Source organism: Cynocephalus volans, chromosome 7 (genome assembly GCF_027409185.1).
Source record: "Cynocephalus volans isolate mCynVol1 chromosome 7, mCynVol1.pri, whole genome shotgun sequence".
NCBI lineage: Eukaryota > Metazoa > Chordata > Mammalia > Dermoptera > Cynocephalidae > Cynocephalus > Cynocephalus volans.
Genome location: NC_084466.1, coordinates 142,609,399 through 142,625,257, shown reverse-complemented (window position 1 = coordinate 142,625,257; position 15,859 = coordinate 142,609,399). Strand labels below are relative to the sequence as shown.

The 15,859-nt window shown below is 41.2% G+C and overlaps 1 protein-coding gene across 1 annotated transcript in view; it reads right to left on the bottom strand.

Annotated features, from left to right (window-relative positions):
• Positions 1-1,159: 1,159 nt before the first annotated feature.
• ACSL5 (acyl-CoA synthetase long chain family member 5) overlaps positions 1,160-15,859 on the bottom strand; it is a 40,896-nt gene continuing 26,196 nt past the window's right edge. The window contains 15 exon segments of the mRNA XM_063102009.1: positions 1,160-1,376; positions 2,124-2,270; positions 2,618-2,689; positions 3,167-3,268; positions 3,900-4,043; positions 6,056-6,172; positions 6,458-6,546; positions 6,821-6,893; positions 9,028-9,123; positions 9,649-9,783; positions 12,428-12,562; positions 13,665-13,742; positions 14,098-14,171; positions 14,940-14,991; positions 15,079-15,111. Of these exon segments, the coding sequence (XP_062958079.1) occupies positions 2,130-2,270; positions 2,618-2,689; positions 3,167-3,268; positions 3,900-4,043; positions 6,056-6,172; positions 6,458-6,546; positions 6,821-6,893; positions 9,028-9,123; positions 9,649-9,783; positions 12,428-12,562; positions 13,665-13,742; positions 14,098-14,171; positions 14,940-14,991; positions 15,079-15,111 (1,341 nt within the window). The 3' untranslated portion in view covers positions 1,160-1,376; positions 2,124-2,129.

Here is a 15,859-nt window from a genome sequence, read left to right as displayed (position 1 = left end):
CGACATTCTAGGAGACTTTAAACCTAGTAATATCACACTGCTCATCAACACGTGAATATATCAAAAACTGAAGCTTGCACAAGTGATAGGATCCGGGCTAGTGGACTTAGATGCTTAAAGACAGGCTTGTCTAAACAAGAATTATGGAAGAAATGAGAAAGCCTATATCTCCAGACTTCAGTAACCTAGTACAGTATTCATTAATGCTTTCCAAGGCAGGGAGCTTGAAACTGGGAGCCAAGCTTGTAGTAGTTAAGAATAAGGAAAGGACACTTGAGGATTCAGTAGTCAATGAAATGACTCTGTCCCATTCCAGGGGGAGATGGACAAGTAAAATATTTGTCAGAGGGAGTTATAAAGAAAGAAGGTGGGACGATCTTGACTTGCCATTTGAAGCAGATGAAGGGACAAGGCCTGTGCCTCTGGTTATTTGCATTTTAGGCAGAGGGAAATATAAGAACAAAAGCAGGCTGGAATGTGCTTGGCGTGTTTGAGAAACAGGAAGGTAGCCAGTGAGGTTCAGCTGGAACAAGGGAAGGGGGAATAGGAGAGGAAGTCAAAGAGATAAAGGGCTAGACCACGGAGGGACCTGTGAGTTAATTCGTTTTGTTTCAGATATTGAAGAATGGCATTTCTTCAGGTTTTCTGGGCTCCAGGATTAGAAAGATCATCCAAGAGAATCCTCCTTAACTCTATTAGAGGCCAGAAAAGAACCCTATTAAAGATTACTTAGAGTACTACAAAGAAGGTAAAGGAGAAAGAGTAGGAATTATGCTCAGCTGGATTTTCAGCTCGACTGATAGTTTGATTATTCCCAGCTGTGGGATAAGAAGGCTTGGTCCTTTTCTTCAGTAGTTATCAAACTTGGTTGCATACTAGAATCTGGGGACATTTTAATAATCCCAATGTCCAGACTTTATCCCAGCCACTTAAATCAGAATCCCTGGAGTGGCACCCAGGCATTAGTACCTTTTTAAACTTCTTAGATGTTCTATATGTGCAGCCAAGTTTGAGAACCGCTAGTTTACTTGGTTTTTAAGTGGTCCTTGTTTAATATAGATTCTCACCATGGTCTGTGAGATCACAAACACCACCATGTTAGTATCTGCAATAGTTTATTTTAAAGACTTTATGTTAACAAGTAGAAGCAACACATGTTATCTGGGGGTAAAGTACAGCAGGAACTGGAGTCCAGGGGGCAAAGATCAGTTGGTTCCTTCACAGAAGATAAGCCTGTTGTGTGGGTGTTATGCTTGCCCGTGGATCCTTGTTCCCAGTGCAGGAGGTTTTTATTCAGTGCTTGCTTCATTTACTGGAAAAGTTCACTGGACATATGTTTCAACTCCTTCCCGCACAGCTTCCAGCTCAGCAGCAAACTGTAGAGAACAGATTTAGTCACCAGCTACTACTATAGATAACACTTTAAGAACAACATTATTTTTGGACAACATGTTATACTCCCAAGTCAGAGATCTTACTAGAGAGTTTAGAAAATGTTTAGTATGATCAGACTTTTCACTTCTGTATACAGACTTTACACAGAAGTGCATAGAAGAAATGTGTCACATAGATGATTAATATGAGTGATAAGTCAAAAATTAAAAATTTTAGTGGTTTTGTGGAGTACCTAGAAAACATGAATCACAAAAAGCTTTTCAGCACTTAAAGATCTCTTAATTCAAATATTAGAAGGCCTAAATAAGTATTGGGACTGTCAGTAAGTTAGGTTTACTGCAACAAGAAGTCACAGAGGGTTCGTGTCACCCTTGAACTAGTTGTCACTTATAAAGACCACATTAAGGCTGGAGATCACAAGGAAGGGATGTGGAACACACACTGGTACCTTGGCGAAAGGCATGTTGATAAAAGTAGCCCTAAAGCCTTCCTACCAGCAGTATTTAAGATGATGAGGACAATATTTATTTATTTCAGGCCTAAGCTTTTACATTGTAAGTCTGTCAATATTAAAACAAAAGCTATGGTTTTATAGTTGAGTAGGTAAAACAGCAAATAGGAGGAAAGACAATAAAATGAGTGTAAGAATAGTTTTTAATCCATATTCTCACAAGGCAGCGCAGAGTGGGCAGGCAGGTTGCATCTGAGGCCTTTCCAGCCATACGTACCTTAACCTATTCCTGGATATTCTTATACAGGCTGTCAATTTGGGTCCGAAAGCGTCTGGAAAGCTCTCCACGCTTTGCTTTCAATGTTGGTGTCAAGAGCCCATTTTCAATGGAAAATGGCTCTGGGTGAAGAACAATGTTTTTGACCTGAGAGGAGTGGAGCACACACAAATACATGCTTATTAGCGATTTGGACTTTTCTGCAGAGCCCCCGAGAGCATTGCGAAGAACTTCAATCAAAGAATACTTCCCCTTATAAAAGCAGTGGGAGGGTGAAGATAAAAGTAACACATGCCCATTCTCACACACAATTTGGGAAAGAAATGAGCAGAGAAAAGGAAAAATGGATAATGAACTGCAAAAAGGGACTGCACAAGTAACTACAAAAGATCAGTGCCGTCTGTAGTTAATGGTATAAAATCTAAAATCAAATTGTAGGAAATCATACACTTAAACCCCGTAACTTAGGCCAGGGTAACATCAGTAATACACACCTGTTCAAAAGATTTAAGGCCACTTTGTTTCCCGACATTCTGCAAGTCTTCTAAAATGGCTCCCTTTATGACCTAAGAATACAAAACATTGCTTAGAGCGATGGATGCTGGAAAAAGAGCTTAAATGAAAGGCTAAGCATGAACCAACTCAAAATACCTATAAAAACTGATCTGGAAAAAAACAGGACATGAAAGTATGTACAAGCACATTATACACCTAATATTTATCAAAGAAGAATTAAAATGAGGAGAAAAGGCAAAACTAAATGTTAACGGGGGTTTTCTCCGGATGACCTTTTTTATTTATTCTCTTATTTTCCAATTTTCCCCCCACAATCAACATATTACTATAAAAAGAATAGTATTGTTTTGTTTTTTAGACTCCCCATCCTATCCCCAGGCTAATAAAACCATTCAATCTGTTTGGGGTGCAGCCACCTCTGACAGATGCAGGAAGAGTCTATTGCTCCAGAAGGAGGCTTTGGGAACCTCTGGGTGTCCCACAATGGACCCCAGAGTGTGCATAAAGCTTTTGTAACTGAGACTTACTTGGCTTTGACAAAGTTCTTCAAGGGTGCCCTTAACCCCAAGCTTGTTTGCAAATGAGGGAAGCACATCTGGGTCAGGAATCACCACGCCCACTAAGGATGACTACGGAAAAGAAACAGAAGGTACAGGGGCACTAAGAACTCACATAGGCATCGCCCCCAGGGGTAAAGACAGCAGGCCTATATCATTGTGATAGATATTTCACCCAAACCTCAAATTCAGTAGTAGTGTCCTATTCTTTGTTCACCATATATTCCCAATCCCATGGAACTAACCCCATTTTCCCACTCAACACCTCATTACAAAGATGTTCCATCCAAATTTGATGGTTCAACATTAAGCTTAAAGCATCTCTGGCCTGTCTGTGTCAATCCTCCCCCCACCCCAAAAAAGCTAACTTTAAGCGCAGTGTGTATAAGACAGTTTGTTGTGTCGGAGGAACGTCTACTGGGGTAGAAACGAAGGGTACTGAGGACTTCTTTTTTTTCAGTGAATGGCTACCTTTTAACATAGCTGTTTAACAACTCTGGCTTATTTCAGAGTTCATCATGGTTTCAAAAAACATTTTTTTTTCCATTGATATTGCCTTATTGAGGTTTGGAATGTAGCTTCATTTCTTTAGTTTTATAAGCTAGCATCTTCTCACTCTGAACCCATTATACGAATTTACCATAGCTACAGGAACCAGCCTGGTCTGTGTCTGAAAATGGCTATTGTTGAAATGATATATTACCTGTAAGCTTTCCCCGTGTACAAAAACTTGTAACACTGGTCTACTCCTGATGTAGATATTTTCTATCTTCTCTGGAGCAATGTATTCTCCTTGGGCCAGCTTGAAAATGTTCTTTTTACGGTCAATGATCTTCAGAGTTCCATTCTGTTTTAGGCAGATAAAAGTATCAGTATTTTTGAGTCCTAGGGGTAGTGTCAGTGGGGAGAATGGAGGAAGTCACAGATGTCTTCCTTCTTTAAAGCCAATTTCTCTAGAGACTTTTGGGTAGCCTTTCATCTCTCTTTCTTGGCTTTAGGGAAAGGGGAGAGATGCAACTTCCAGCAAGAACCTGTCTATATTTTATGTCCATGTGGAGAATCAATGTGCAGCCTCAGAAAAAGTCCCCGGGACCTGCTGGGGTTACGCAAATTGTTGCTTCACCTAATAAAGAAACTCTGCAGCTCTCAATTTCCAGTAACTTAATTTGCAATTATTCCATTTCCAGAACTCTCAGGAATAGGGAAGGTGTTATATTTTCTTAGGACTTTTGAATTAGCCCTCCCCCTCTTGACTCACTGTTAGGTGTCCCACCTGTGAGATCCAGGAGCAGGCTAAAAAGCTCCACTGTGCTAATCAAGGAAGTCAATAACTGGGCTGATTAGGACAGAAACAGCGCTGGGGAGGGCTCTCTGACCAGCCACCAGAGGTCACTTACAGCTTTATTTCTCTGAGCTAATTGGTGTGAAGAGCTTAAGTTCTTAGGGATTTGAATTGCAGAATTGGGACAAGTGGCAAATACAATCCACATGATCACACCTAAAGTAGGACAATTGACTGAACCAACACCGGGAACATCAACAAGGCTGACTCAAGAAATCAGCCATCAGTTAATTCAGCCTAACATTCGTCATCTGAAAGTAAGAAGGTCTGGGCTTTTATAAACCTGGTGTGGGGACATATCTATTGCCTACATCCTAAACTTAATAGAGCAGGGAACTCTTATTAAATAGAAACAGATGTGCTAATAAGATACTACTAAACCCAAATCTACGAAATACATTATTAGGACCAGTGTTCTCAGAGTTCTCCTTGTCAAGCATTCCTTTAATCTCACCTAAATCTTCAATATTGAGCAAGTAAACTTTTAAGATCCAGTTAAAACTACTCCTATTCCTACTTCCCCAGCACACAGTAGACAAAAGTTTTGAGAGGGGAGACCTTTGGAAAATCCCCTGCACAGATCTAAGGCTACTATTCAGCACAACTATGCAATACTTGCCTTTCTTCTTAGGAAAACAGATAGGATTGACAGCTACTACTGCTAATTATCAGCAAGCTGTCCTAAAAAAAGTCTCTGTGTTTTCCAGAGAGAGGGGTTGTGAAGGTCACTGAGAGACAAATTTAGCCTCTGCAAACACTTGATTTAGAAATCCTTCTTGTTTCGATACGCCTCTATGAATTAATTAGGAAGAAACATTTCTTTGAAACTCATAATAGACAAAAGTTGTGGGCCCATGGAGTTATCAAACCACAATTTCTGCCTCAAAAAAAGTAAAAAGAAAAAAAGAAAAAGAAAAGAAAACCAGTACTACACCTCCCTCCCTCTTCCTTGGAAAAGTCACCTAATTTTCCCTTGGCTGTGAGCCAAATCTATTCCCCTGCAAGGGACCCATGCCAACTCTGAAGTCCAAAACTGATCTATTAAAGAATCCTACTTTCAGTTTGGGTCTGGAAACAGTGCCACTACCATTGACCACTGCTGGTGATATATTTACTAAGGAATAAGACAAGAAGAAACTCTTCAGTCTGCATCATGATGTCTTCTACAACATTGTGATCAAAATAGCAAAAGTTCTCTCTGGCCTAGAGAAAGAAAGCCTCTTTAGCTCTGGCAAATCCTAATTACACATTAAGTAACTTGCTTAGGATTTTACAGTGTTAGTCCATGGAAGAGCTGCAACTAGAATATGGATCGCCCAACTCCCAGACCAGGTTCTTTCAATTGGATGTTCTCTTTATAGGGTGAAGGAGCCATAAGCCAGGTAGGATACAGACCTAAACCCCTCCAGCTGCCTCAGCTGATTAACCTACTTGCATTCCTTCCCCTCTTGCTTTAAGCAAATTATTCTCCTCAGTCCAGTGGCATAGACTCCCAGAAGTTATGATGAAATACCCACCGGGAGCCATTGACCAATGTCTCCTGTGTGAAGCCAGCCATCCTTGTCCAGGGCTTCCTGTGTCTTCTCGGGGTCCTTCAAGTATCCTTTGAACACATTGGTGCCCTTGATGCAGATCTGCACATCAGACAGTAGAAGGCAGTGACAGTAGCAAAGGCTGCTACTTCCAGCAGAGCACTTTACAAAGCAACTACTCCTGCCTCAAGAGGGATTTCATGGTCTCCACTACAGCGTGAAGAGCACCAGATTTTAGTCACCATTATAGGGGATAGGAAAATGAGGATCAGAGATCCTTGCTGAAGAGGTAAAAAAGTCAAACCCAAGCTTACTCATAATTATGTCCTCTTTCTGATATTAACATCCCCGCCATGATTGTCTGACTACAGGACATGACCTACCCACCTCTCCTTCATTGTTTGCTGAAAAGTAGTTCATGTCAACCACATCTTCTAGCTTCACATAATTGCAAGACAAGGGGGCTCCAACATGGCCTAGAACACATCACACTACATCAGCTGGGAAATCATAAATGGTTTCTGGGCATATTTTTGAGATATTCATAGATTGATTCTAAAAGAGTAAGACTGAAAACTCATCTGGCACCAATGCTGAATAGCCAAGACAGGCAGGCCTGAACTCAAACTTGAGTCTGGCACTTGCCACATTAGTCCAGAACTTCAAGGTTATCTAAACTTTTACATCCTAGTTCAGTCAGAACCCTTCTTCCAACCACTGCATCTCCTGCCCAGCAGATGGAGGACCTACCTGATGTCCAGTCCCCAGGTGATGTAAATGTACAGCCAGCTGTGCATTCTGTTTGACCATATGCTTCATACACCTGGGAAACCAAAGAGCTTTGGGACTTACTCAAGAGAAAGCATGAGTTGGCCATGTCCTATGGCCAAGACATGAGGAAAGCAAGATCTCTATGTATTCAAGAACACTTAGTGTCTTAAAACCTTGAACTAGTGCCTGAGCTGCTAAGTCTTTACTGCTGAGTATTTTGGTGACTCAAAACCATGCTAAGTCTTTACTGCCAAGTATTTTGGTGATTCAAAAACCAAAAGGGTCCAGAAACAGGCCAAAGTATAGAAACTTATACAAAAATGTGGCATTTCAAGTAGGTGGGAAAATGTAAGTTATTCATTGAGTGATATGAAACCCAATGGCAACTGGACTTGAACCTGGGCAATGGAACACCACTAAAGGAACTAAGGAAAGGGAGTAGCACTTTTTGAGGGAATTAGCTTAAGCTGTGGTATAGAATAAGGGTTGGCAAACTTTCTGTACAGTGCAAGATAGTAAATATTTTTGGCTTTGTGAGCCCCCTGACTTCTGTGTCAGCCAATGTAATTCTTAATTCTGCCAATGTAACACAAAAGCAGCCATAGACCATATTTAAATGAATGGGCATGGCTATGTTTCAATGAAACTTGATGTATAAAAACAGGTGGTGGGCCATATTTGGCCTGTGCAGCAGTTTGCCAACCCTTGGTATAGAAGATAATCTTGACTGGAGAGAGGCTGGTGACAAGAAACAAGGTCATAAGCTACTGCAATGGTGGGCATGACCTGTGACAGGCAGCGTTGGTAGAGACAGAGAGGAAGGCTTTCAGAAGATATTTCTGGGAGGAGGGTGGCAACAGGACCTTCTGATCTACTGGTTTTAGGGACTGAGGAAAAGAAAAGTATTAAGAATGGCCAAGAGGATGCTAATTTGAAAGATTAAAGGACTATCGCTTTGGCATTAATTCAGAACCTTTTTTTGATTGTGGTTATACAGGATAGGGGACATTCTCTGTAAGGACAAATCTGTGCCTATTTTGCTCATGCTGTGCATGGTTTGTTGAATGAATGAACTAGTTATCCATTTAGGGTAAAAATAAGACAATATCAATGTCCAAGCCCTTGTACAAATTCCAGATGGAGCAGAGACTTATGGAAAATATAAGATTACCAGAAAATATGGGTGAAAACAGTCTTATGAAATATTGTGGGTTAGGAAGTCCTATCTAAGTAATTCAAAAACTGCAAATAGAAAAAATTAGTCAGTTTGATTACAAAAGCATTTGAAACTTTCATATAGCAATTTACAAACCAAAAAAGATGAGCATATAATATAAAAAACATTTCTAACAGGACAAAAGTTAATATTACTCTATGAAGTACTAAATTACTCTGTGAAGTACTCTTAGAAAGCAATATGAAAAAGAGCCAAATTATCCATTGCCCATTTTTCTAAAAGGAAGTAATACAGTAATTCATAAAGAAATATATGTCAAGCAATAGAAAGATGTTGGGTGTTAAAAGAAACAGAACTGCAACAAAACTTTTCATGACTCTGATTGGCTAAGATTTAAATGACTGCTAAAGCCTCTCAATTGTCAATTGGGTGGGCAAATAAGGCCTTATGCATTCACGGGAATGTATAAAATGGACAAGATTTTTCTAGGGGAAAGTTTGATGATATACATTAACATGTTTAAAAAATATATATATACATACACACAAACATACATACTTTGGCCCAAGAATCCCTTCTTACATGGATTTATCCTAGGTTAATAATTGTATAAATACCAAAGAATATACAAGTATCCTTATCACTTCATTAATTATAACAGTGAAAAAATGGTAAGAAACTCAAGTGCTCATCAACAGGCAACTAATTATTTGAGTACATTCAATAGACTACTGTGAAATCAATAAAATGATGTAGATCTTTATTTCACGAGGAGCAACGTTGATGGGCACTCTTTATAGCAAGAGTTTTAGAACAATGATTCCATTTATGTAAAGGTTTCTACACAGAGATGCATAAAGAGGTGGCTAGAAGGATATTTTCTCCTGATTTCGAGAATTTGAGTGACTTTCTCTCTGGTACTTGTTAGTTATATTTGCATTTTTATTTAAAACAGTGAGCTTTACTTGTGTAAAAGATAAGCTATGTGCAAAGAAGGTGCTCGGCTTACCGGACATCCCATTGTTGCCCGAAGGAACGTCATGACTTGACTGGAGATGGGGGCAGCTCCAGTGACCACGAAGCGAACCTTCCCACCCAGGCTGGCCTGTTCAGTTGAAACAAAAGACCTGCTGAAACCTATTCCCTTAGCTTCTGCTTCCTCCACTGTAAAATGGTATGACAGCTTACCCAGTGTTGTTGAGAATTAGGCTAGTTAATTTATAGCGTACTTAGAACAGAGCCTGGCATTGTAGAAAAGCACTTAAAATGTGAGCTGTTACTGGCATTACCATCCGTAGCCAGTAAAAACAAGAACGTATTTTTTTTAAAAAATTTAAGTTCCTTAGGTAATCTGCACTCTTGGGCCCCTCAAATTATTTAAAATCTCAACAGACCACCTAAGAAAATGAGAGAGAGTGCTAGAACCTATATAAAATCTGTTTTCTGCTTTTTGACCAATTTCCTTTAGTGGCAAAGTTGTATGAGAGGGATCTTGAAAGGCGAGTGGACACAAAGTCTGAAGGGAGCTCAGTTAAAGCAATGCTCAACCGTCAGAGGAAAAGCAAACTCAGCGGAGTCAGTGGGCAGCCCAGGGATCTGCCTGGCTACGTCTGGGACCCTCCCAACCTACCTGGATCTTTGCAAAGATGATCTTGTCCCAGAAACTGTTACGCCTGATAATACCCTTTTTCACTTCCTTAAATTTACTGTTAACAGCCCAGTTCAACAAGAACTTCTTCAAGGGTGTCTTGGCTTCATTTTGTACCTGCAGGGTGACAGCTTCTCTTAGTTGGAAACCTATTGGAGATGCTCACCAAGGCCATTAGTTAGTAAGCAAGAGAGGGTGCATTCTACTTCATAAGGACGTTCCACACTCAAGAACTGGGTTGCTGAATAATTATGAGCCCAGAGAATTATGATCACACTCAGAAAAAAGTGAACTTAGTACATACATATAGAGTCCCCATTCCCCATTCCTGGTCCTTGGCAAACAACTTGGACAAACAAGATAAGCATGTCATCAAAAAATGGTCAAAAGAACTACCTACAAAGTCACCTGGGGCATTAGATTAAAAACAACAACAACAACAACAACAACAAACCCGAAAAAACCCCAGCTCAATGGTCACCGTCCCTAGGGCTTTTGATTTAGTAGGTCAAAGAATGGGCTAGGGATCTGATTTTTTAAAACAAGTACCACTTTTCCTTCCAACTCTCCTTATGATGCTTATATAACTAAACATGGAAAATGACCACCCTTCTCTATAAACTAATGGGGCTTACACCATGCAAACCCAACAGACTTTCCTACTTAGATCATTCTTCCTTTTGGGCTTAATTCTTTTTTTTTTTTTTTTTTTTTTTTAAAAGATGACCGGTAAGGGGATCTCACCCCTTGGCTTGGTGTTGTCAGCACCACGCTCAGCCAGTGAGCAAACCGGCCATCCCTATATAGGATCCGAACCCGTGGCCTTGGTGTTATCAGCACCGCACTCTACCGAGTGAGCCACGGGCCGGCCTCTTTTGGGCTTAATTCTAACACCATTTTCCCAGCTCACATTAGTTGCCTAGTCTCCCTGACTCTGGCCTCATTATGACTCTACAGTCCATTAGCTACACTCCTGCCAAAGAAGAGCTTCGCCTAGTATAACTCAAAGACACCCCTCTTATTTCCAAAATTAAATCCTGAACTCCATATGCCAGCCTTCAAGACTCTGCCCTATTGGAAGTCAGATTCAAGGCAACCAAAATTCTTTTCCAGTTTGAAATTTGAAAAATGCCTCCTTGGCCATCTTCCATGCTTACACTCCCATTTCTTGGCCTCTAGCCAACCAGGGCTGCTCATCCTCACCTCCTAGTGTAAACTGTGTTCTAGGCTCTAGGCATCTTCTCATGCCTGTAACAGTATCATTTTGCCAATATCTCATCATCTCTCTCCAAGGTCTACACTCAAATGCTGCCTGCACCATGTCATTCCTGATACCTCTCTCAACCATGAGTGATTCATCTTTCTTCAGCATTCACAAGACTCCCCCTACCCCTAACAGGTCATTGACAAAGAGCTAGAACTAGAGACTTATGCTAATGAAATCCTCTGTTTTTAAAATAAGTTCCAGAAGTAAATTGTGCATTATTATGAGATAAAATAACTATCTCTAAAAAATAAAAAATATCCAACAACATGAACAAAAACCATAATAACAACCAAATCTAATAATTCCACAACACAACTATTAACAATTCTGCTAGAAACCAGGGCTTTCAATGCTGGGAGTCATCTGTTCTAGAACACTGCCTACTCTGTCACTGCAGCCCCAGTTTAGCATCCTGTGAGAGTCTAGTGAAAGGGAATATTAGACTCTCAGGAGTGGAACTCAAAGCATGTGAGGAATGGCCATGCGTACTTTCTCAGGGAATTGTGAGATGTTTTATATCGCCTGTGGAACTGTGAGATGTTTTTATCACCTGGGTTCAAATCCCAGCTCCAATAGCTTCTTGGAGAAATTAGCCAATCCAAGACTTGGATGAGAAATATACAAGAGGAGGCTTGGATGTCGTGTGCCAGAAAGCAAGAAATCTATCAAAGACTACAGGGGTCATGTGAAAAGGACATGCAAGCAACTTGATGGGGGTTCTCAACTTCCAAGATGGAACAATTGCAACATCTAGAAGAATGACTGAAATGAATTAAACATAAAATATGAAAATCACTAGTGTCTAATAATACAAAGCAAAAATCTCATTGGCTACTTTTGAAGATTGCTGAGGCACCAGTTCATTATTCTGAAGACTGATAAAGGAAAGAATCAAATATTTGTCATGCCTTTATGGAAGAATCTCAGCTAACAAATGCAAGAGGAGTAACAGAATTATACAAATTACCATTTTGCAATCTCCAATGAAAAAGAGAGCAACCATCAATGACAGCTAAAACTACGATGTGAAAGTTTGATTCTGGCCCTTATTAGATACAAATCTGGGCAAGTTATTTGACCTCCAAGGCTCAGTTTCTTTATCATAAGTTAGAGACAATAAGTGTAAGTGTGATTTACTATGCTTTAATGTACCTGAAATGTTTTCCAGTGGGTCTGACACCTCAGCACGAAGCTCAGTAACCAGCATGTATTATGCAGTGTAAAAACTTCCTAGTAGGTCAGCTGAACTTTGAGGGGTACCCAAGTCTCTGAGTTGAGCTCTTTCTCCAGATCAGGTCCAAGTAATCTTATCCAGAGAAGAGGGGATTTTATTTATAATAGCTTTTCGTGGCTGCACTTGAAGACATGGCTTTAAGTAGATGCTCAGGTGGAGCAAATTTTTTAACACTACAGGGTCCTTAAGAGCCCTAGCACAGGCCTAAGTTCCACAGTCTCTTCCTCTCAGAGCCAGCCCAGTAGAAGCAAGGTTAGTACCTTGTCGTAGACCCTGTTGAGGAGCCGAGGCACTGTGGGGAACACTGTGGGCTGCAGAGTCTTCATGTCATCAGGCAGCAAGCGAATATCTCCTTGGAAGAACCCAACTTTGGCTCCACAGGAGTACACAACAGTCTAAAAAAACAAATAATAGAGCTCAGAGCCAAAGGACCCCTTCAGGTGGGGCCTGTCTTGGACAAAGTGGGCTGAGGTCCTGGGGCACTTTTCTCTGTACAGCACTCCCCTCCTGATTCAGGTACCCAGGATTCTGAAAGCCTCCCCCCAAGAAAGGATGGAAACATTTCTGTTGCAGTGGCTGGACCAATAAGACAGATAGGGAGACTGTGGCCCCCTGACTCCTCCACAGCTGTATGTGACAGTCTAAGATAACAACCTTTGTAAGGCACCAGTCATCAAGCAGCACTAAGAAAAAACACTGCCAATTAAAATAGGACATGCCTTCGGTTTTAAGACAATGTCAATTTCATAAATGTTAAAATACTTACTAAAAGGTTTTTACGAATCAATTTTTTATTAATCAGATAAACTCTTTAGCCCAAGGAACTGAATCTTGCATTTTGGCATTTTATATTTCAACCAAAGCTGGTTGAAGAGACATTTGATGGGGAGGGGAGCAGAGAAAGGACTTTCCAGCCATACTACCTGTGATTCTGAAAGGCCAACACTGCTATCAGTTCTCAAATCAGCCCTAGCATAGCCTAAAAGCTTGGAGCTCACTCACAGAGGGCACACACCATGCCAACAGCACTGCCTTTCACATTCATGTGTGGTGCAAAAACACCCATGGGAGACATCTCACACTTTATGTGCATCAAACGCTCCTTCCCTGCCCCTCTGTGGGAACCTTCCTTTTCTCTAGCCCTAGATCTTTTTAAAAATTCTAACCAACATAAAATAAGAAAGAAGACACAACATTTCGTATGTTAGCTTAAAATTAAGGGTTCCTCCTGGCTGTGATCTCACTGGACATGTGCACCCCTGTGAAGGCAGGAGCAAGTATTAGCTCCCTTGGGCACACATAGACTCAACAGAGGAAGGCTGTGCAGCAAATTATGGGTAATGCCAGCATTAGGACTCAGATGAGCCAACTTCCTGCCTGTGCCTCTCACGTTAGGGAAAGGACTGTAAATGTTGCATAGCTGCCTTGGGAACGAACATAAGACTAGCAAGTCAGGACCCCCCTTTCACATACCTGGTAGGAAAGTAGGATACTCACATGTACAACCCTCTCAAACATATGAGCCAACGGGAGGTAGGATATGCTCACGTCGTCAGGGGTGGGTTGAAAAATATGCTATAGATCAGGGAACAAAGAGGAGGCAACACTGGATTGATGCCAACTTCTTCCAATGGAGATTTAAAGACTACCCCTTCCCAGGACTGCCACAGGCAGTTGTGCAGGTGATACACTATAAAACTCTAAGAAGTGCCTACAGCTGTGTCGAGTGTAGAGATTTGCAGTGATACTAAAAGACCAAAGCTGAGAAATGCATAGTCCTCTGGACAAAGACCATGCCAGTGTTTGTCCACACTCAGTCCTTTAACCTGTTTCTTTTTTTCTCTCTCTCTGCTTCCACTAACTTCAAGAATAAGACTTTTATGACAGATTCATGTTTTAATGAGGGCCTCCTTTTTAATTGACCACTGACCTCCACACATCTGAGAAAAGCAGCAGCGTTTGAAACAACATTTTGATGGGTTAGCATGGCTCCTTTGGGGTCGCCTGCAGGAAATAAGAGGTGGAGAGAAAGAACATTTTTGTAGTGAATAGGTAGCCTTTAGTCTTGAAAGAAGAAGCTAAATTCAATTGGTTCTGCTCCAGAGAGCCGAGCGCTTTTCCCGCCACTGTCTTTTTGTGGATGGTATACGCCTCTGTTTAGAAATGATCAATGCCCCCAGAGATTCAACTACTGAATGCGTTCTTGGCCTTCTACCCCAACGCAGGGCACAGCCATGATCTCAAATAGCAACACAGTTGAAAAGAAAAATCCACGTAAATCCCTCTTGTGCTGTTTATATGTTTTGATCTAAGAATATTACTCAGTAATATTGTTATAAACCATATAAACAGGGCATACTGGAATGAGTATGACTGTAGACCATCATGAACCCCATTAAAAATGATTAAGCATTGTAAAAGATGTAGAGTAGCCTCACAGCTGTCCGTGAAGAACTATCACTGAATGACCTTGATTGAATAAAACCATTCCAGTCGTGTCCAATTGAGAGTGGTAGGTTGAGAAAGAAAAAGAGTTGACTTTCTGATGTCACCTTTAAGACCCCTGAAATCCATAGCATGTAAACACCTCCCAGTGCATCTGATGAATTTATTTACTTATGCTTATGTTTTGCTATTTAGAAAATCCACACTCAAAAATCTTAGGTTGTGAGCCCTTCAGGACAGAGCTCGTTGTAGAGTATCTTCACCAGCCCAGCAGCGTTCAAGGACTCAAGCTACGTTCCTGGCTGACTAAGCTTCCTGGGCACTGACCTGTAGTGCCGCTGGTAAAGCAGATGATGCTGAGGTCGTCTGGGTTGGGAGGCTGCAGGAGGAAGCACAAAAGCTCATCTACCATGACCTTTGAGAGCGGACTATGGCAAGACTCAAATTCAGTCAGCAGGACACTTACCACAGGGTTTCTGCAGTTCTCTCTGCCTAGATTCTACACGAACAGAAAACCAAGAAGGAAAGACATTAGTTGAGATGGACACACTTAACGGCAAATGCAACCCTCTCTTTCCCTCTCCCATGAGAACACCTAGATGGCCCGAATCCAATATTCAAGCACAATGGAAGCCCCAGGGGAGAGCACAAGTTTCTCTAGAACACCAGTCTAAAGACGACAGATCCCAAATGTCCAAACTTCCCATTGTACCCTTCAGGTTCAGTCCTCTAGGACCAAAACGAAGTCTTTTTGAACCAAGCAAGCAACAGAGCATGCCTGGGGTCCTGAGGCAAGAGCCAACAGCTGCCCCCCCCCCGCCATGCCCACAACCAGACAAGGAGCACACAAAAAACACCACTTCCATGCGGGTGGCCCACCACAGACACCACCATAGTCACAGCAGCTGCAAAAGTGGTTCAATACCGCAGCAATAGCCACAGCTACCATGCAGGTAGCCTGCCAGACACTAGGCTGCGTTGTCACAAGGGGAATCACTAGTGGAGACCAGAAAAAGAAGAAGACATCTATTTCTACCTCAAAGTACTCTCTAATTTCCCTGTGATTTTTCTTTTTACACATTATTTATTTAGGAGAGTGCTGTCAAATTTCTACTCATTTGTGAATTTTCTAAATTTCCTTCTGTTATTGTGGTCAGAGAACATACTTTCTATGATCTTAGTCTTTTTAAATGTATTAAGACTTGTTTTATGGCCAAAACAATTCTTAATACATTTAAACGGCTATT